General features: G+C 34.0%; 2 protein-coding genes across 5 annotated transcripts; both read right to left on the bottom strand.

The window, feature by feature from the left end:
• Positions 1 to 4,324: 4,324 nt before the first annotated feature.
• On the bottom strand, positions 4,325 to 7,990 carry LOC118276030 (uncharacterized). 2 transcript variants are annotated; one of them, XM_050699028.1, is made up of 5 exons: positions 7,686 to 7,989; positions 6,756 to 6,954; positions 6,576 to 6,719; positions 5,776 to 6,142; positions 4,325 to 4,898 (listed from the first exon to the last, which is right to left on the bottom strand). In XM_050699028.1, the coding sequence occupies exons 1-5, from the start codon at positions 7,956 to 7,958 to the stop codon at positions 4,886 to 4,888; spliced, it is 996 nt and encodes a 331-aa protein (XP_050554985.1). In that variant the 5' UTR covers positions 7,959 to 7,989; the 3' UTR covers positions 4,325 to 4,885. The 2 variants fall into 2 exon arrangements, with proteins under 2 accessions (XP_050554985.1, XP_035450054.2); XM_035594161.2 differs by having other exon boundaries at positions 6,576 to 6,954; positions 7,686 to 7,990.
• A 1,446-nt stretch (positions 7,991 to 9,436) lies between these two features.
• LOC118276776 (uncharacterized) lies at positions 9,437 to 18,779 on the bottom strand. 3 transcript variants are annotated; one of them, XM_050699025.1, is made up of 7 exons: positions 18,203 to 18,778; positions 16,519 to 17,923; positions 16,388 to 16,442; positions 15,829 to 15,882; positions 12,813 to 12,926; positions 12,343 to 12,414; positions 9,437 to 9,552 (listed from the first exon to the last, which is right to left on the bottom strand). In XM_050699025.1, the coding sequence occupies exons 2-6, from the start codon at positions 16,621 to 16,623 to the stop codon at positions 12,347 to 12,349; spliced, it is 396 nt and encodes a 131-aa protein (XP_050554982.1). In that variant the 5' UTR covers positions 16,624 to 17,923; positions 18,203 to 18,778; the 3' UTR covers positions 9,437 to 9,552; positions 12,343 to 12,346. The 3 variants fall into 3 exon arrangements, with proteins under 3 accessions (XP_050554982.1, XP_050554983.1, XP_050554984.1); XM_050699026.1 differs by lacking the exon at positions 12,343 to 12,414; XM_050699027.1 differs by lacking the exons at positions 12,343 to 12,414; positions 15,829 to 15,882 and having other exon boundaries at positions 18,203 to 18,779.
• Between the last annotated feature and the right edge of the window lie 1,792 nt (positions 18,780 to 20,571).

Genomic DNA, 20,571 nt, shown 5'->3' with positions numbered 1-20,571 from the left:
CGAAATATGTTGATGATCCACCCATGGTCAGCTGTTGAAAGTCTAGTGTTAACTGCAAAGGTCATTAGGATTGTTTGTTTAACGATTTAATTTGATTAACACAAACAGGATTTTTTTTTATAACTATATTGCATTGATTGCATCTTTATTAGCTATGCAGTCATCTATCGAGAATTGAGTTCCTATGTTTCTTCTTTTACGAGTATATTAACGGTTTTAAATGAAATTGCTGGTTACTCTATTCGTCTCTACTTCTTATTAGTTGTCTTTAAATTATATATGAGCTATAAGCGAATTACGTAGCTTGGGTATATATTTTTTATTTAAGTCGACTCTCATCAATTTGGAACTGAAAGGATTCTTCAAATATTTCGAATTACCTATCGAAATATCAAATGGTCGGAAATTTGAATTTGCCTCAAAATTTCGGTATTGATGTTTGCACACAAACAATCACATGGATGGACTTAATACCGTAGTCATTTTGTACTAGTTGACCCTCGGGTGATGCAGAGAAGAGTAACCACCGGGTCTTCATACGGCTCCGTACGCAGAAAGTCCACTTTTCAAAATGTCTGGTCTGCAGAATTTACAGAACCACCACAGAAGGTCTTAAATATCATGTAATACCTTTAGGTATATTGTGCCCATTGTGTGTTAGGCACAATATACTGTTTTACTCAAAATACAAATGCAGAGGAATTCATACATTTTAATTGGCAAATCCATCTAAAGAAGTCGGATCGAAATCGTTAATCAAACATTCATCCAAAGGAAATTGGCGTTAGACGATTTATAAATTAAATGCGCCACAACTGACAAGTCAAAAGTTGAATGACATTTCTCAGAAAAGCAGAACATTGCCATATTGAAATCGTTAACTTACAATAAACTTATAAGTAATTAATTGTCTCCAGTCTTAAGAGGTGTCGGCGATAACCTTACGCTTTGAAGTTGCTCGCCGAGTCGCCGATTATAATAATTAAAGTGAATCGTACTCGTAATCGAATGAATATAAAATGCTATTCTTGTACTGAATGAAGAATCGTGCAAGATACGGACATATTTACATGTTCTTGCTCTGACTACGAGTTATTATTAACTCTGTATTGTGTTTGTCAATTTATTTAATGAATGGCTTCTTTTATTGCAGAATATGAATATATTTCTGAATAAAATTATAGCCCTGGGCGTACATATAGATTGCTTTTATAGACTTTTAATCGAAAGATGCATGTGTTTTGTGAACCTATACCGTATAAATAAAAGGTAGCACGAATTCACGAAACTACCTGTAGGTACAGTTTCTTGCTAGAATAATAGTAAAAATTTACGCGCCGTTACTGACAATTTGATATTTAATTAATATACAAATTAAACCCTAAATAAAATAATACAACACAGAACACTTATATAACAAATACTTTACTATATTGGTTACGTTATAGGCGCTGAATTAATTACGGGTTCCTACTAGTTTACGTAGAGCAATGAGTTACAGTACGTCAGCGTTAAGTTGAAATGATTACTATTACAACAGGCGCTTAATTTAAAAGCGCCTTTGAAAATATTTTAATCTTAATCTCGTTATACGTGTCGCAGAGAATTTATGATTTTTGTGCCATAAGGAGTTCATGCAACAGCTATCATCGACGATGGTCCAAATCATACTCGTAGTTACCTGTGCGAATATTAAACGAAACTCTTAAAAAATAAAAATAAATATATTATACCTTAAATCTTATTTTGTCTAATAAATATTTCGAATAATATTAAATGAAAGTGAATCAAATTCACACAAACGTTTTAAAGTATTATATAAAAAATTGAGAATTAAAATAAGTAGTTACCTATAAGCAATGGAATATTTACAAGAATATTCCCCACTACTACAAACTATTCAAGTTTATCTTAAGTTTTATATAGGTTATTACTAGCTTGTTCCACCTGGTTTCCCCCGCTCTGTTCGGCTAGTCGGCTCCTATTGATTGTATCGTAATAAATGATATTTATTTCTGCAAGTAGGTTACAAAATAACACATTTAGGCCGGCATTTCTGACCGGATAACTGGACTATCCAAATCTAATCGTTTCTTGCTGGATCTTCTCCATAGGAATATACACTTTAGAACGAGGAAATAGCTTCACTAGAGGACTGACCGACAGATTCTTTTTTTATATTTGTAATATTTGCTTTGTCGTTGAAAAGACATTTTATCTTTTGATCCAACACAAAAAATATTATGCAATTTCGACCAGTTTTTCTGGAGATAAACGCGTTCAAACAAACAAAAAAAAAACTCTTTAACTTTAAGTATAAGATAATAAAATTATGCTTAGATCTATATTCTAGTTTCCTACGCAGAATCTGGGTTTCCCTATCACTTTGTGGTTTTTACAACAATAATCTGAACATTCTTGTTTACCTCACTTCGATGTTACTGAGAAAAATGATAATAATCATATAATAAGAACTAGGTATCGGTGATGTAATTAACTATGAGATCAGGGCGAATACCAAGTCGAAGGAATGAACTACATTACAGAAAAACATTTTTTGTTGTTTATACTTTGACAAGCAAAAAACAATTAATATTTTCCATATACATAACTTATCTACTGTTTTTTTAACGATGCCCCACACTTGGATTTTCTTCTGTGTCTTGGGTGCATTTACAAACATACAAGTTCATATACACATGACACCCAGACTCGAAACAATAATTTGTGGAACACACAAAGAGTTGCTAAGTGCGGGAATCGAACCCGCTACACGTTGCGGGGCAGACGTTTACCCAGCCACCGCGCCAACCGTGTAATTATTTTCCATAAAATGTTTATTTCTTAAAATTGTTACAACTCACATCGAACATAAATGGATTTTTAAATAAATTAACATTAATTACCAAAATTATGCTTTTTTTACTCGATTTTTAATCGCTTGAGAACGTAATAAAGAATTAATGTGTCGATTTTTAAAAACAATGATGAATTTAAAAATGGAATCTTTAAAACAAGTTTACTGGCTGTCTATAAAATTAAAAGGCGGATTCACGCTGAAGGCCGCGTGAGTAATGAGGTTGGATTACAAGAATTTAATTTATGAGTAGGTAGCTTGTAGTGACCCTTAGCACCATAGCTATAAAAAGCATGACTTTAAGAATGTTTAATTTTTGAAAACTGGCTTATGTCTAGAGGTCACAGTCTAGATTTTCAAGTATGATGTCTCTGGGTTTTTCCAATTTTGATTACTTCATTTAGATTAGTCTGGGATGACACAAACTCGTAATATAACTGGCGAAACAACAATGTAAATGTTCCGTATAATTTAATGTTTTTTTCCTATGAGTAGATAAGCAATTTCACATCATAGGCGTTACAAGTGCGTTGCTGGCCTTTTAGGGGTTAGGAATTTAGGGGTTGTTGGGAAATTGGGGATTGGGAAGACTAGGAAGGAGGGTAATTGGGCCTCCGGTAACCTCACTTACACAACGAAACACAACGCAAACGTTGTTTCACGCGGTGTTTTATGATGCCGTGGTATCAACCCGGTCGAGCCAGCACGTTCGTGCTCTCCCACACTTGTTCTGTTTTGTTGTTTTTTCTTTGTGTTAAAAGACGTATTATCATTGTTCCCAATTCTAGTGAAAAACACCAATCCAATGTCTATATATCTCATGTTAAAGTATCATCAGGATACTAAGTGATTACAAGTTCATTGCTAATCACTCTCTACAGATCAGTCCTAAGTGTGGCAATTATGTAATTACGGGTTATCAATCATTTTATAATGGTTATCGCACATCACAGAGTTACATCGATTACCAGAGGTGATGAATGAGTATAAGGTCGGCGATTATAGGATATATTATTATTGAATTCATTATGATTTTTACTAACTTCTACCGGCGACTTTGTCTGTGGTGCCAGGGTAAAAAATAGTCAACGTGTTGTTTCGAACTATACAGTATGAAGATCACTCATATGATTTAAATGAAACTACAAATAGTAGTCCACACAAGCATAATACAACTAAATAAGTTTTCAACGAAAACAGAATTTTTTTTTTGGCATATTGTCAGCCATGATGGTAACAAATATGTGATTTAAATTAAGTCATAAGAGGTTTGCCTATACGGTATACTTTAGTGACTTATCTACAATTTGCTTGACTTGGGAATTTATTCTAATTTCTAGGCAAAATGGTAGTTAATCATTGATTATGATTTATATTTTTAATTATGTCAATTACATACAAATAGTGAATAGAATAATAGTAAATAGGTCATGAGAAATAGTTCAAATTGGAAATAAAACAAAAGAATAATAAAAATGTCTGTATTTCAATTATTTTATTACTTAGGTATAAAAAGTACAAGGATTCATGTAACAATAGATAGGAAATCGTTTACTTGACAGAATACTATAAATACTGAAGTATCTGATATTGTAGGGAAACTAATTGGGTACCTTTATTTTAAATAATATCTACAAATACTCCTATGAATAATTACATTTACCAACAAGTCAATTCTTTGTAAATAAAAAAAATATCTGCATCTTTAGTATAGAAAAGTTGTTTTTGGATTTAGGATTCAAATTAAATTATTGTTCTATCATTCAAAAGTAAACCTACTCTCAAAAGTAACAAGTATCAAAGTTGAATAAAACAGAAATAGTTTTAAAACGACATAAAAACCACATCTGAATACATTTGAAAATAGATCTACTCACAATAGAAATACGGTTTCTATCTGTAATTACATGGATACCAAGTAATTAAAGCCATTTGGTGTCTAGCGAGTAATAATCGTCCTGTCACCTATGATCACAGCTTGTTCAATGCACTTCGAAACACTCTGTTATTTCACTGAGCACGACGAAGTTAACGTTTTCTTCTGTAAAAAAGAGAAAAAATCTTAATTATATAGTAAAAGCAAAAGGTTTAAGAGAGGAAAATAAAAAACCTTTGGTAAGATATTATTAGCTCTTCTATTAGCTTCTCGTTCCTGCCAGCGGTTTTGCCCGCGTTCCCATGGTATAAAGAGTGGCGTATGTGTTATTTCAGACCATAATCTACTCCTGTTCAAAATTTGATCTCGATCCCTTCAGCCGTTTTGAAGTGAAGGATTAACAAACAAACAAATATATAAACTTTCGCATTCATAATATTAGTAGGAAGTAGGATAAATATCTCGTAGGTATATATTATTAGCTCTTTTATGATCTTTTACAAAATACCTAACTCTAACTCGCGTGTAAAATTGGCCAAGAACTTAAAGTTTACAACAATTGAACAGTAATCTTTAAACACACAACGTCAAGAATTTATAAAAATTGAATATGTATTGTATACCCATGAATTCGAACCCAACCAAACTCAAGATCTTCAGGAAGTCTGATGAGCCTTAAGAATTGACGCACAAGACTAGACTAACAAGATACCTAAATGACATCACTGCAAACTTGACAAATTACTTAATCACAGGTTGTTTGAAGTAATCTCGAAGTTTTTGCTATCATTCACCATTATTTAATTTAAACACAACTCCTAATTATGTTACATCAATAACAAATATCATTAGAGGCACAGGGAGTAACGCTTCGAATGTCATTGCAAGCGTAAGGAGGACAAATTAATGTATAAGTCTTTAAAATTATATGTCTCATGATTTTGCAGTTAACTATGCAACTATAATATTTATAGTTTATAGGATTACATTAATTATTTAGTTGTTATTATCTAGGAATATCTAAAGTTCAAGTGTAGCTTACCCATAACCGCCTGCATGAGCGGTAGCAGTAGCAGTGGCAGTAGCGGTAGCGGTGGCAGTGCCGCTACTGTAGCCTCCGTTGCCACCACATCCGCCTCCGCAACCACCGCCGCCATGACCGTAGTTAGGTTGGTAGCCGCCGCCTTGGCCGCCGCCATGGCCACCGCCGCCGCCGTAGCCACCGCCGCCACCGTATCCGCCGCCACCACCGTAGCCGCCGCCACCGCCGCCGCCACCGCCGTAGCCACCGCCGCCGCCGTAGCCGCCGCCTCCACCGTAACCACCGCCGCCGCCGTATCCGCCTCCGTAGCCACCTCCATTACCACCGTATCCACCATCGTAACCGCCGTGGTGATGGTGACCGTGACCTGCACAAAAAATAAATCTTGAGTAAACAATTTGTGTACAGCCCCTCAAAATCTGTGTAAATAATTAGAAAACAATCAAATTTTATATGGGTAGACAGCAGTAGGTATATTTTCTGAGGGTCTGGTCATTGTATTGAAAGTATTGCAACCATATAGAAGAAAGGTGAGTTTGGTGTTGTAAGTAAATACAATCGGTGATAACTACAAATATGCATGCTACTTGTTTACTAGTACTACCAAGCATGTTAACATCAACAATCTACGAGTACTTAGTATGTAACTAGTTGTCAATTACTAGTTTGCTAATTTTAACTACTGATTATTTACTACGCAGGCACAAACATTATTAGAAGACAAAAACTACAAAGAAAGCGTTCATAAAGGCATAATTAAAAAGTGTGTGTGTGCAGAAAGCTGTGCAGTGCATTCGTACCACGATCTTTAACCACTTTAACGACTACAATTTTTTCGGGTGGTTCTTCGTAACCGCCACCATGGCCTCCGCCAAAGCCACCGCCGTAGCCACCGCCTCCGCCATAGCCTCCGCCATAGCCACCGCCTCCGCCATAGCCACCGCCTCCGCCATAGCCACCGCCTCCGCCATAGCCACCGCCTCCGCCGTAGCCACCGCCTCCGCCGTAGCCACCACCGCCGCCGTAACCATCGCCAAAGCCGATGCCTCCTCCGCCGATTGAGAAGCCGCCACCGAATGACAGTCCACCTTCTCCCAGACCCAGACCTAATAATTTCTTCTTCAGTAGATGCCGCTTTTGTCTGTTCAGGTTTTCAGGTTTATCCTGGTCTTCCAGTTTCTGTGGACAAATAAACATAACACGTATATTAATTGTTTTTATGCATGAAAAAGAGCATATACTCATAGCAAGAAATGCTGACTGCAACAGTAACCTTGAACTTATAAATATGCAAAACTGATTCGCTAAAGTGTGAAACCCATATGTTGTGATAATTTTGTATGTTTCTATATTGAAGGGTTTTTTTTTTGTAGTTCTAATAACTCAAATATTTTCGTCGACCCTGTATTCCGATACTTAAATTCATACAGCCATTTGATGATTTATGCATTATCGTTAAGAACGACGTTGTTGTGTTAAGATTTCGTTTCTAAATCGGTAAAAAATTAAGTTAAGTGTCTGGAGGAAAGCGTCAAATTGACATATTATAGTACCTAGTTAAATGGATCTACTACATATGTTGTTTATGCAAAACACAAATGAACGAGACTCCATAATAAACGGTTAACCTCTGAAATTAGTCGCAACATATTATTAAAGATCACGTTGCGGTTCATGTTATCTGTTGCACAATTTAATAAAGACAAATATGAGAATTGTTGGTGATTTAAAAAAAAAGAACTGGATAACCAGCTCTTTTTATGAAAATATACACCATAAAATTTGTTTGCATATAGTAAATAAATTATGCACTTTCATGATTCCATTCTTTCCTTCGGAGAGTGTTGAGAAGAAAAATGCCAATAAATTAAACAACAAGATAAATATCGATAAAAAGTATCCGCAATTACCTTCACGTAAATTGGCTGCGGGTTGCCTTTTAAGGACTTGGCCTCGGGCTCCAGACGACCGTACGATGGGTTCGCCTGGGCAAGGAGCACTAGTATCGGGAACTGCCTTGACCTCGTCGTGTCATGTGTCCTGGAGTCCCTAGGAGGGGCCAAGACTGGTGACACGAGCAGTACTCGCTCCCCACCGTCCAAGGAATTGTCTCTGATTGACGGCTCAGCCGTCGCCAGCGCCGACAGCGCCAGCACGCTCACCACCACACTACAGTATCCCATCGCGATCACTGACGCAGGACCAACAAAGCAAACCTATTTATAAGACGCGTTTTTCCTGCGACCGCTCCGACGTCATGGACCGCCTACTGCCGACACCAGTCCGCGGGATCAGTTCGCAGAACGCGCCATTCCCACGATGACGTTGACAATCGGATCAGTCAGATTGTTTTCAAGATGACGTGCTAAATTGATGTTCACGCCGTAGCTGATATAATTTGACACATAGAAAATATAAAGATGATGTGCAAGTACGTGTGGTTGGACGAGAAAAACGTGATGTTACACGCCTGCCAATTTGCTGAGTCCATGCACGTATAAAGCTGGTTATTCCCATAAACCGGATGCTCGCCTGTGTGTGTTCGGATACATACTTAATAACAGCGAACTGGTTCTTTATGGTTTTTGTGGTGGTAATCTGCTAAGATAGCTCTGTTGTTAAACACGCAGACTGATTAAAACGTTATAAACAAGTATACGTCTTCAATTCAATGGTTATTAAATTGAATAACAGAATTAATGGATTGACGTAATAAGCTAAAGTTGTCTTGGAAAATATTTAAAATAGATTCCAAAGATTATCAGAAAAAAAAAACTAAACGCGGAAGACAAAATTACAAATAGAGAAACTTGTGTTCACAATCTGAATCCTAAAAGACGAATTAAAGTTAAACTAAAGCACGTAAATATATTGTGTTGCAGGAATGCAGTATCAGTTCTTAATATTCTGTGTATGCCCTGTAAACAAACAAACTGTTATATACTATGAAGATTCGAAAAAGGATTAAACTTTTCCATATCTCTTAAAAAAAATATGATATTCTTAGCTAACTAAGGAATCAGTTTTGCTTAATATCGCTGATATTTCTATACTTTGAACTTTAATCAAGCTACACTATGGAATTAAAAATGGAATCTATTCACAATGGTCTATGAATATTGAATTCAGTTTTGTTAGACCATTCAATGCTACGAGTTTATTCTATGCTATTTCTAGTTAGATATAAAATAAACACATAGGCGAGGCGTAGACAGGACAGTAATAAAACCCTTGAGAAAAACTAGATGGAATGACGTACAATTAAATTCATGGCGTGCCTATCTTTATACCATAAAAGTAATCAGAACATAATTGGTAGATCGTGAACCATGAGCAAAAATATCTGTGTGCATACAAAGTTGCATGTGAACATGCAAAAATCAGGAAAACAATAGAACTAACCTCATTTTAATCACACTTTCTTGGTATCAAGAACAAATGATAGCCACCAATTACTATTCCTCTTTAATCACCATTAACTCGCCTCCATAGGAACAGTGACCCGGAAGTCATTGGAAAATATCATTAACTCGCATATAATTAAGGTTCATTTTTTAAGCTACATCATCGCATCTCATAATTATGCCTTCAGATGTTCAATTACTATGGAAAAGGTAAATTACCTGACCTTTAGGGGTTGTGTCATTGATAAAGAAACCAATTGTTATATTAATAAAGTTTTATTTTCAATAACAAGTTTTGTGTCTTGTGACATTTTGGTCTATTATATTCTTGGGACGTATGGGTTGCTTAGTACTGGAGTCATGTAGTTGTCATCTGTAACAGAAACAAGAATTAATCGTATTTGGTGCGTACTTCGTCTTGTGGAATTGAGAAGTCCTAAATGATAAGACTATTTTGAAACTGTTTTATTTAACTTGCCCTTGTTTCTTTGTTTGGGTCAAATTTTGTAATTAGAATTTAACTCCCTTCCTGATGTAATCCATCTTTTATTTTGTACACATCATGATGACTACGATATAAGCTAATTAAAATCGTTTAACATAAAAAAGTATTTTTATGTAATACTTCTTAATTTAACACGTATTACGTTGAAGCTGAAAGGTAGGGTACACATGAAGACAGGTTATTGCTAGATATAGGTCTTTCGTTAAAGAAAAATGTTAATTAAGAATAAGTTAATTACGACCAGATCTTCTAAGATCTATATCATCCTAGATGATATCTCTGATTCTCTATTAACACGTCGTGTGCCGGAACGCAGATCTACGCGTAACATGATGTAATTTCTATTGTTGTTTTATATACGGCATACGAAAGGTTAATTTAAGAAACTGACATTATTTCATCAATAAGATCTTGAGGTATACTTCTATAGACGTAGAAACTCTTCGGGAGATTTTTAATTTTGATTAAGAAAGCACAATATTTTCAATTTCACAATCTTATTTCATAGATAATTGGAGAATAGAAGACGTTCAAATATCATATTTATCCAAATTAGCTACTTAACTGCCGTTATCACTAAGGAGTTAAATTAATTAAATTATGTAAAAAACTTGTTTTAAAAATATCCCCGTGTTTTAAATGATTAAAATCAAAACAGTGAGATGAGCGGTCCGGTTTTTCCGCCAGTAATGTGTTTTTTAATACAGTAGAGCCTCGATAATCCGAACTACCAAAAAATTACCCCTGTTCGGACTCACGGAGCGTTCGGATTATAATATGTACTATAGAAATAAATAATACAGTATAGAAAAAAATTAGTTATATTTTGATATAAATATATTTATTGAGGTTTAGTAAAATACACATTTAAACCACATTTTACACAAGTTACTTATTAATAAGTGAAAAGTGCTTCTTCGAGAACGGGATTTTCTGGCAATTTAAGCGTTTTTCTCAAACCTGGGCCTTTCTCGGTTTGAGCTACAAACGACCGTATCTTCTGTTCTTTTTTCTTTAAATCAGTAATTGTCGATTTTCCAACACCATACTTAAGGGAAAGAGACACTCCATCTTTCAAACTATCCAGTATGGCACACTTTTCAGTTATAGTTAAAGACAGCGGCAGTTCGGATTACAGCAGCGTTCGGATTAGCTTGAGTACGGATTATCGAGGCTCTACTGTATATTGTATCTTTATTTTATATTTCTTTAATATTAGGATTTTATTGTAACTGATTTATAATGCGGTTTTGCTTATCGTTAATTTAGTTTACGTAGAAAAGAAAATTGGAGATAAAAGTCGTATAGAACAACAAGATTTTCTTTTCTTTTTTATTTCATTTAATGTTATATGTTTACAGTGAGAGGTAATTTCTTAAATCGGGTTTGCAAAATTATTCGTTAAGCTGTAACAAACAAACACACAAACTTACTTTACTAGCATTATTACGTTAGGATTTAATTGGCAATGCTAAGGACAAACCAGAATTTAATTAATACTTAATACATTTTATTAGTTTTCTAAAACATAAAACATCGTGGCCACGTGACAATTATGTATTAAGTTTTAAAGGCCTATAATGATTTTAATGGGCCTAGTTTTTTTTATACCTTGCGTGTAAAACATTTAGATACAGATACATACATGTAATTGAACAATTATTTACAAAGTTCTTAGACTCTGAAACCCAGACAGGTCAGGTCCCAGATATGAATGGAATGGGATTGAGATATATTATCATATTGTGTGGGGATTCCACAAGGGTAACCCGGGTCACGGTCACGATCTAAGGTAGTAGAGAAACACCGCGGTGGCTTTAGCCGGATAGTTCGGCATGCCCATTACCATTACGATAAAAAAATCATATTATTGGGATACATGACCATTTTAACAGATTATCGAAAGACCTGCATACTCTACAAATGTCTTAGTGAATTAAAAAGTAACATGCTATACGTAATAATTACATTGTTTTTTTTTTATTACCGACGCAAGCGCAATTACAAACTATTATCCCATTTTATATGTTGAGGCAGGATCTTAACCCCCGTACCTACTCCTGCTTTTCGAGCCGGAGCCTCGGTAACCAACAAGGCAGCACTGGGGGATCTTAACTTTATTCCGCATTTCAGTATCAAAAAGTTTTAGGTAAAGGAAAATTTTAATGTTCGTATTATGTTACCATAATACTTAATTTATGAGAAGCGAACCTTTCGTATGGGAAACCCGACCACGAACGCAAAAAAAACTTCTTCAATAGAGTATTATTCTACGTAACTTGTATAAAAACATAATCTTGTTTACGGTATCTACTTATATTGCGTACTATATTTTTTTCAATTAGAGTAAAAAATATAGTATAGGTACATATTATATCACTTCTTGTTGTAAAATAGACTTCCCCGCCACATCTGTCTGTCGATTCACTCAGTGTTAATCTCAAATACTACTGAATGGATTTCGATGTTGGTTTTTACTATTGAATATTATAATGATCCTCCAAAACTAGAGAGGATAGTACTTATATGTTGAATGCAATAGCATATATAATATTATAAAGAGTAAGATAGCAGATTAGTTATAGGAATAACTACCCATAACTATTTTTAGTACTTTCATTAGGTATATAGTTTAAAATTGATTTGAAAACATCTTACCCTACTACTTTTCGGATAAATCTGAGAGAATCTTTTTTTTCTTCTTTGTGCTTTTCTTACAGCTACTGCTATCTGTAGCAAGTAAAAAATATCGTTCAAGTAATTGTTTAAGATTCTAGGTAATATCCATTTTATGTAGACCACTTTTTAGGAGACATGCGTCTCGTATCCAAAAATTAGTTCGATAAGCCTATATTAAAGCTTGCATGAAAAGGCTGATGACTGTTGATGAAGTGAAAGTGAAAAGATTCGTAGCAATTGGCGTTCCATTGTTTTTGCCTACCCCCACGATCCACTGTATAACCCCCATGGAAGACAGGCGTGAGGTTATGTATGTATTTATCGGTACTTATGGATTATGATAGCATCGCAAAGATTGTGTGCTAACAACTGCTCTATTATGCCATGAAATATAATAAAAATAGTGATATGAGTAAAATATATCGAATTATTTAAATTATTAAAATTACCTGGAACGCTGACCACTACGGTAGGGGCTCTGTTCACGCCGTAACCAGCCGCTTGTGTTCCATAGGGCACGCTTTGTGTTCCATAAGATGATCCTCTATACACGGTGTTAGGAACTGAAAAATACCATTATTTAACTGTTATGATCGTTAAGTAATCAAAAGCCTGTATCCCTAGTATGGCGCTCTGAAAAGTTGGTTTATTCGAGCCAACCAATCAGTACCCTTAGTATGAGTTTACGTTTAAATTAATCGAAACGAGACCGCGTGCGGTGCTTTAGTTGATTGGTTTATTCGAACTGGCCAATCAGAGAGCCGAATGGGCTCTCGTTTCGTTTTCGTAAAGCAAACTCGTACTATGGGTATTGGTTGCCAAGCTAGGCGTCAGATGAAAAGTCCAGTCGGAGTGTCTTTTATTTCTAATTTCGCTAATTCTTAATGGGTAATTATAAAACGAAGCCTGATTAAGTGTCTAGTGAATAAAAGATATAGTCGTAGTAAAAAAATATTATATGTCTAATCTGCGTAATATTAATATTTTTAACGGTTTTTAAGGTAGCAAATTCCAAATTACTGCCTCCAAAACCTGATTACTAATTTATGTATTTTAATTATGTGTATGTGGAAGTTTTGGATCATAAATTGTATTTTTTTTAATGTCTAACTGTCGCAGTGAACTTTGTTCTATCTCAGAATTAAATTAATATACCTATGGTTCATTATCATGATCAGAGGCAAAATGGTGAATGTATTATTCCATCGTGTCGTGTCCTAACCAGATAAATATCATAAAATTAGCTGACCCGGCAAACTTCGTACCCCATTAAACATGTTTTTCTCACGTTTTTAAACCTTCCCTGGACTTCGATTCAAAATCAATATTTGCCAATATCGGTTCTAGCTGTTCTCGAGTTTTAGCGAGATTAACGAACAGCTATTGTTTTTTGTACATATAGATTACTGTTTTGCGACAAAAACACAGACAGACAAACATATTTTTGCATTTTTATGTGAGATTTTTTCAACTGGGTATCTGGTTTTTTACCAATATAAATATGGAATCTTTAAAGAGCACGGAACAATTTATTGATGTACATTACTAATTGTATTTTAATGTACATTCTGTAGAAAAAATTAACATTTTCGACCATATCATTATGTATTTAAGTACCTACGATATTTATTTATTTTATACAAATTACATAGTCGACCGTGACTGCAGTTCTGTAGCCAAAAACGGTTGTCGATGGCCAAAGATATCAATCAATGTAAATGTCGCTATAAGTTCAGTTAATTTTCTTTTGTTTTATCACGGTTAAGTTATAGTAAAAACTTGAAAGTCTTACAATGGGTTAATAAAAGATTTTAATTCGTATATCCACTGTTTGTGTGGACCTACATGGTAATTGCTCCCCGTTAACTACTCGTTTGGGACATACAAATGAAATAAGTTGATTGATAACTTGAATTAATCGGGAAATAAATGTTTTGGGAAATGAAACTATATTTACTATGCCTATCAGTAGCACCTATAATTGGCGTCATGTAGCTATTTGTTTTTCTGTTAATTTTGTATCAGCTGTAGATTCTCTTAATAAAAAAAAATATTTGCGGTTGAAATTTTGATGATTTGAATTTATTTAGTTTCTTACGTCAAACTTTAGGTGCTTTGTGGTAACAAAGGTGAATATTTTTGGTCGTACCCAAATATTTTTTTACTTAATTTTGTTTAACTGCCGATCAACGTCAGAACATATAACCTGAGCATTTGTGACCAAAATTATTTTGCTCGTTAACAAGTTAAATGCTATTGGATTCACCGGTTTCTGGAGCGTAGCCTTCAACAGTTTTCGATAATAGCCAAAAACTTATATAGTAACCTAACCAAATAAGGCCTATGCCCCAATAAAGCCTATTTTGAAAATTTCCCTCTTCCCGATGTCAAATGGTCGCCAAAGTTTGTAGAAGTGTGCATGCACATTAATTAACTAATTTGAGCACAGCAAGCAACCCGTGCCGCGATTATGTTGGCACCTACAGACGAATACAAACACGACGTGGAGCGCACTTTAGTTTTTATAAAATTCGAGTAGCGTAAACTGTTAGTATTTTTATATTAGTATACGACGTGTCGTGTTTTGTCTGTATGACAATTATACATTTAGCCAGCTCCTCACATAAGTGAAATAGCTATAATATCGGTGTATTTCATATAATCGTTGTTTTGTTTACCTATGTGCCATGCCCCAATAAAGCCTACAAAAAAAACGTGTAGGCCTTATTACGGCATAGTTGTTTTTCAGTAATTTCATAGAAAACGGATCACCAGCTTCTGTCAAAAAGAAAGCCAATGGATTTTGCAAAAGATGGAAAACGCTGTTAAAATGGTAGAAAGGGGTAAACGGGGTGAATAGATACAGAAAAGGGGGAATGGATATCGGGAAATTCTTCATAGTATCTATTCACCCTTCGAATTTTATGCACCCTGTTTTACCCGGTAGGCTGATGCAGCCAGATATAACTTCCAAAGAAGTACGCATCATCTAAAGAGTGGTTTCCACTACACGAAATTGGCTACAGAACAAGAAGTTATTCTCATTCGTTTGACTGATGCTGGGGTACCGATGACTTCAAAGATGTTACTTGGGTATTACATGATGAGAAACTCGTTTAGTCTGATGTATAATGACCAAAATTAATTAATAAGATCTCATTACATTTATTATAAGCATTGACAAAGTTTTATTATAATTAAGAAGTTGAATACTTACTAGTTTTTATTGAGGCCTTATTAAGACATAGGGTTCCCAATAAGGCCAAAGTGACACTTTAGTTATTTGTGTTTACAAAATTGTAACGTTTGTTTCTAAAGCCATTTTGATTCCATTATTACAAAGTTTAATAAATAAATATAAGATTTTGAAATTATCAGCCCGTTGTCATTTTAAACCTACGAGCTAGGAGGTAATAAAAATAAGGTAGGCCTTATTTGGTTAGGTTACCTTATATCTTTGCTTACCTCCAGGCACCACCACCACACTTGGTTGCACTGCCTGTCCGTAGTTTTTGTAACCTGTGAATATTACAATAAGCTTTAATTACTGGGGAAAAAACAAACGCATTAAAAACACTAAAATTCGTGGTTACGAGTGTTTCTTCAAAGTTATTGACTTCAGATAAGGGGATTTTATATGTAAATTAAGTAATATGTAATTTGAAGTCTGGATTTTAATTAGTTTGTGCTGGTTTCACGCTAAGATGACTAGATAGGAGAGTCATTTAATGCTCCTAAGTACTTGTGTACCTAGATATATTATGTAAAAAACGTGTAGATATGATAGCTACAAATTGGTTAGGGTTACCGTTTTTGCTCATAATGAGACATACGTTTTGTTCATGTCCATAGTCTCATGACACTTACAAATGAAGAAATTAAAAAAAAAAATACAAGTTACTTAAACTGATCGAACCATTAAACAGTTATGAATAAACAAACTCATGTATGTATTACATATCTATGTATGTAGGTTGGATATAATTATAACACGCACTTTATAAAAATAAAATAAAAAACAAACCTAGTAGTGGGCTCTGCCGTCTAAACCGGCTTGCAGAAGAATGTCTGGCTGCATTCTATAAAAAAGAAAACACGTTACAGTATTGCACAACATTAATTAATGGTAAAAAATATTGTGATATTTATATTTACCTGTCCATGTATGACATCAGAACTTCGTTGCCCATTATTTATTAAACAATTTACACTTAAAAATACTAGTGATAAAGTAAAATAAATGTGAAATTGAGACGCCATTTTGAAAAAAAAATGTCTTGTGTTATCTGTATTTTTTGCAATATGGCGCGAAATGCAACTGTCACCTGTTTTTATAATGTCAACAACTGATGGTATCGCAGATTTTAATAACTTGGTTTTCCTAACCACGTACTTTAACAATTAAAACGATTAATATGGGTATTACGTCACATTTAAACAAGCATAATCATACAAAGTAATGGAATTTTCTGGATCTTTATGAATGGAAATAAAACACAGTTTTAAATAACAACTGTATAATAAATCACTGTGTTAGTTTAATAATATCTCTATAGGTAGTCTAACATACTTTTTTAGTAAACATGTCCCAAAGGTCGACTTGTCACATTTGTAAAAATATCAGAATTAGGAAAAAATACTGTTTTAAATTAATTTGCATGATTTTTGCTGTTTTAGTGAGTTTCGTCTAGGATTAAACATACTGGGGTTTTAATATGAGAGTGCTTTATGTTTAATGAGATCGACACGAGAAGCCTTTCTCGTTTCATTTTCGTTCAACGTAAAGCAAACTCGTACTAAGGGTACAGGATGCTGTATCGTAATTTTCCAAAGCATTTTGAAGTTTTCGTCTGTCATATATGTACAATTATTAATTGGAAAAATGAATATAAATTGTAAAAATGTATTTTTTTAAAGAGTAATGAATGGAGTTTCTTGCTCGTTCTTCTTCATTTGAAGGTACACTTTGAAACGAGCACTTAGCTTCACTGATGGACAGTCTGACAGGCTATTATTTATTTATTTGTTAACATTTCAAAAGTACCTATTCATGGTTTAATTAGATGATTTGACTTTGACATAAAAGGGAATAATTCATCATTCTAGTTTTTTGTAGTTTTACAGATTTTTTTATTAGTAACAGACAGACACGAATCCTTTTCAATGATGTGCTGCTATAGTCAATAAAATAACAATAAATATAATAAAAATTGAATAGGTAAGTTATAAAATAGCAAAAACGTGGCTACGCACTTGATAATTTTTTTGTAGTTCTCAATGTTAGCAACCACACAATGTTTAAATCAATTGTGGTGCTAGATAAACTGGTTTTGTTTAAAAATACCAAGATTGATTTCAATAATAAACGCTTCTTCATAACTTGTATTATATCTTTTATTTCCTTGTACTTTATTTATGAGTAATTTTCTCGAAATATAAGATGTGTTCCGGCAACAATTGCTCATCTATAGTTTTTTGTTGGCTATTAATATCTCTGCACGAAGTAGATCTTGCTTATTTTTCTACGGCGTCTCAGGAGATGTTTTTGATCTTCTATTTTCTGGAAATAAATAGATTAAAATATTAGAAGTGTCATGATAACGTATGTATTTGCTTTTTCATTGATGAGAGTAGTAATATTAGTTCGGATATATCGTACGTTGTCTTCGGTCGCAGTGTTGCGTCGTACGAATTATCTTACTCAAAAATAAACCTTAACATGATTAACTTATGGTAATTAGTTCGGTTAAGTTTTACCTATATCGGTGGCCACTCACCACCGCCACAAAGAATTATTTTAATCAAAAATAAACCTTAACATCATTAACTGAAAACTTACTTTCACATACACAGGCTGTTGAACAATATCCGTATTTTTTTCTTCTCGTACACTTTGGTCGCCATCGCCAGCCAGCAACATAAGCACGGGAAAGTCTTTAGCGGTCTCATTTGTTTCTGCTCTCGCGTTTCTATAAGGAGCTAGAACGGGCGATACCAACACAACTCTCCCATCTTCGCTCAAATTACTTTGCACACAAACAAAAGTAAACAGTATCAAAAACTTTAGTACTAAACGATTATATCTCATCGTGTTTAAATATAAATGAGTACATGGTGTTCCAAGGAAGCCTTATATACGGACCTTCTTCAATAACATCACGACTTGCTAAGTGATGGACACTACACTTGAATATATTCTTGTTTAGTCACGGAAAGATAATGTATTTCAACCTGTTAGCAACTTATCTGTATTATGTTTGGTTGATTTATTGCAGCCGATTCATGTAAAAACTTAGGAACTTTTGATTGCAATATTATACCTATGTGAGGTATTATAAAAAGGTGTTAATTTATTCACTCCAAAGTAAATATCTTTAAATAAATAGTCGGTTCAATCGATATGATTTGATTAAATCGTGTTTGATTGTCCTGTTATATTAAATGTCTAAAGTTGTTTTTTTTATTGTATATATTGTATTGAGCAGTGCGATTGGTTTTTGTACCATTCTATTCAATGAAATTAATGTTTTTGTTTTATGACTGTTTGAATAACTATTCACCTATTAGTTTTTTGAAGGAAATATGTCAGTCTTTAGTTACGAGCACACAATCAGTCACTTAATTCCCTAAAAAGGTCTACAAAGAACAATTTTAGTTGAAGAAGCTGAATAAACAGATAAATCGACACCAGCAATTTATACTACGCTAACTCAAAAAAGCGTACTTTACAGTAGAGGCGTTTAAAGGAAAAAACGTGATAACTTTTACATTAATTAAGATACTTTTTTGAAATTTGGTATGCTTAATATTTAATTTATTCATTGTAATATCTCATATTTATATTTCCTTAGTTATTTCTATTTTTTGATTTAGCGCAAGTTAGCCGTATATAAACGTAATTCATCAAAAAAATGTTACATCTTATACACGTCTAACTAATGTTAGCGTACGGGAGGTCGTAGTGCATGATCAATCATCTGATGCATATTTCAATATTTTTATAAAGAACATGTACTTACTTACAAAAAGAATAGTCAACGTACCATTAATAAACTAATTAATACGTTAACACATAAGTATTTACTATGTAAAAGTCGCTAAGTCGTTCATTTTACAAACGAACAGGTATACACATGAACGCACTAAACTACGCTAACTATGAGTTAGTGCAGTGTTGCACGGACTTTGACCAAAGTGATCCCTGCGCACACTCCGCTAATAATAGTTGGCGTAATATAAATCGAGTGATTTCAAAAAGTACCTTTACCTACTTAGCGTTTTATAAGATTTGTAACTTTCTTATTTTTGCATATTTCTTCTCAATTTTTTTATGACGTTTTTTCCAAATTTCGAATTAGCGCAGTATAAATTGCTGGTGTCGAAATGGTCTATATCTAAGATCTTTATAGTAACATAACAACTCATTATAATATAAACAGTGCACATAATTCAATGAGTACCTACACATTATATCAAACATAGATCTAAACATAAGAAAATAGACTTTATTGCTTCGAAACAAAGATTCAGTTTTAAATGTGACATACGAACAGAGCTGGCTGTTGTAGTACTACTGTAAATAATAATGAAATTGTGGAAATAAAGAATAAAGTGCATAAAAGATACATCCAAGTAAAGTAAATTGTATGGTAAGTTATAAATGCCTTTTAAAGAGTTAATTATACTACCTGTCCGTTGTTCTTGAACCCTTTTAAAATCAAGAAAGTTTTGTTGTGTGCGTGTGGGACCATCGTAACTTTAGTCACAAGAGATCGCCTAGAAGAGACTTCAGACCACCACAGATCGGGTTCTGTAGGGTGATGCTGACCCAGGATTGCAGACTGCCTAGCGAGTTACCGGGTTTCCGGCTCGAAAAGCAAGAATAGGAACGAGTAGTTCTTAGTCAAAAAGAGTCCGACGCCCTCTCTCGCCTCACCCAAGGTGACCTCACCTCACCAAGAAGACAATAGATGATTTTTCCTCATTAAAAAAAGTTACAAGAGATCACACTAGCTGCATGTATTTTAGTATCTGCAGTTTCTTCTAAAGGCATTGTGAAATGTCCATATTCTTCTTAATATGTGTATATTAATAAAAATAATTAATAAATGTCATCTGAATAATTATTATATGTATCATGATGCTTTATGTTAACCTGTCGTCTGTCAGTATAATGAGAGATAAAACGTTCTTTGTATCTTAATCTCA

This window comes from Spodoptera frugiperda, chromosome 15, assembly GCF_023101765.2.
Source record: "Spodoptera frugiperda isolate SF20-4 chromosome 15, AGI-APGP_CSIRO_Sfru_2.0, whole genome shotgun sequence".
Taxonomy (NCBI): Eukaryota; Metazoa; Arthropoda; class Insecta; order Lepidoptera; family Noctuidae; genus Spodoptera; species Spodoptera frugiperda.
This window is presented reverse-complemented; position numbering and strand designations above follow the sequence as displayed.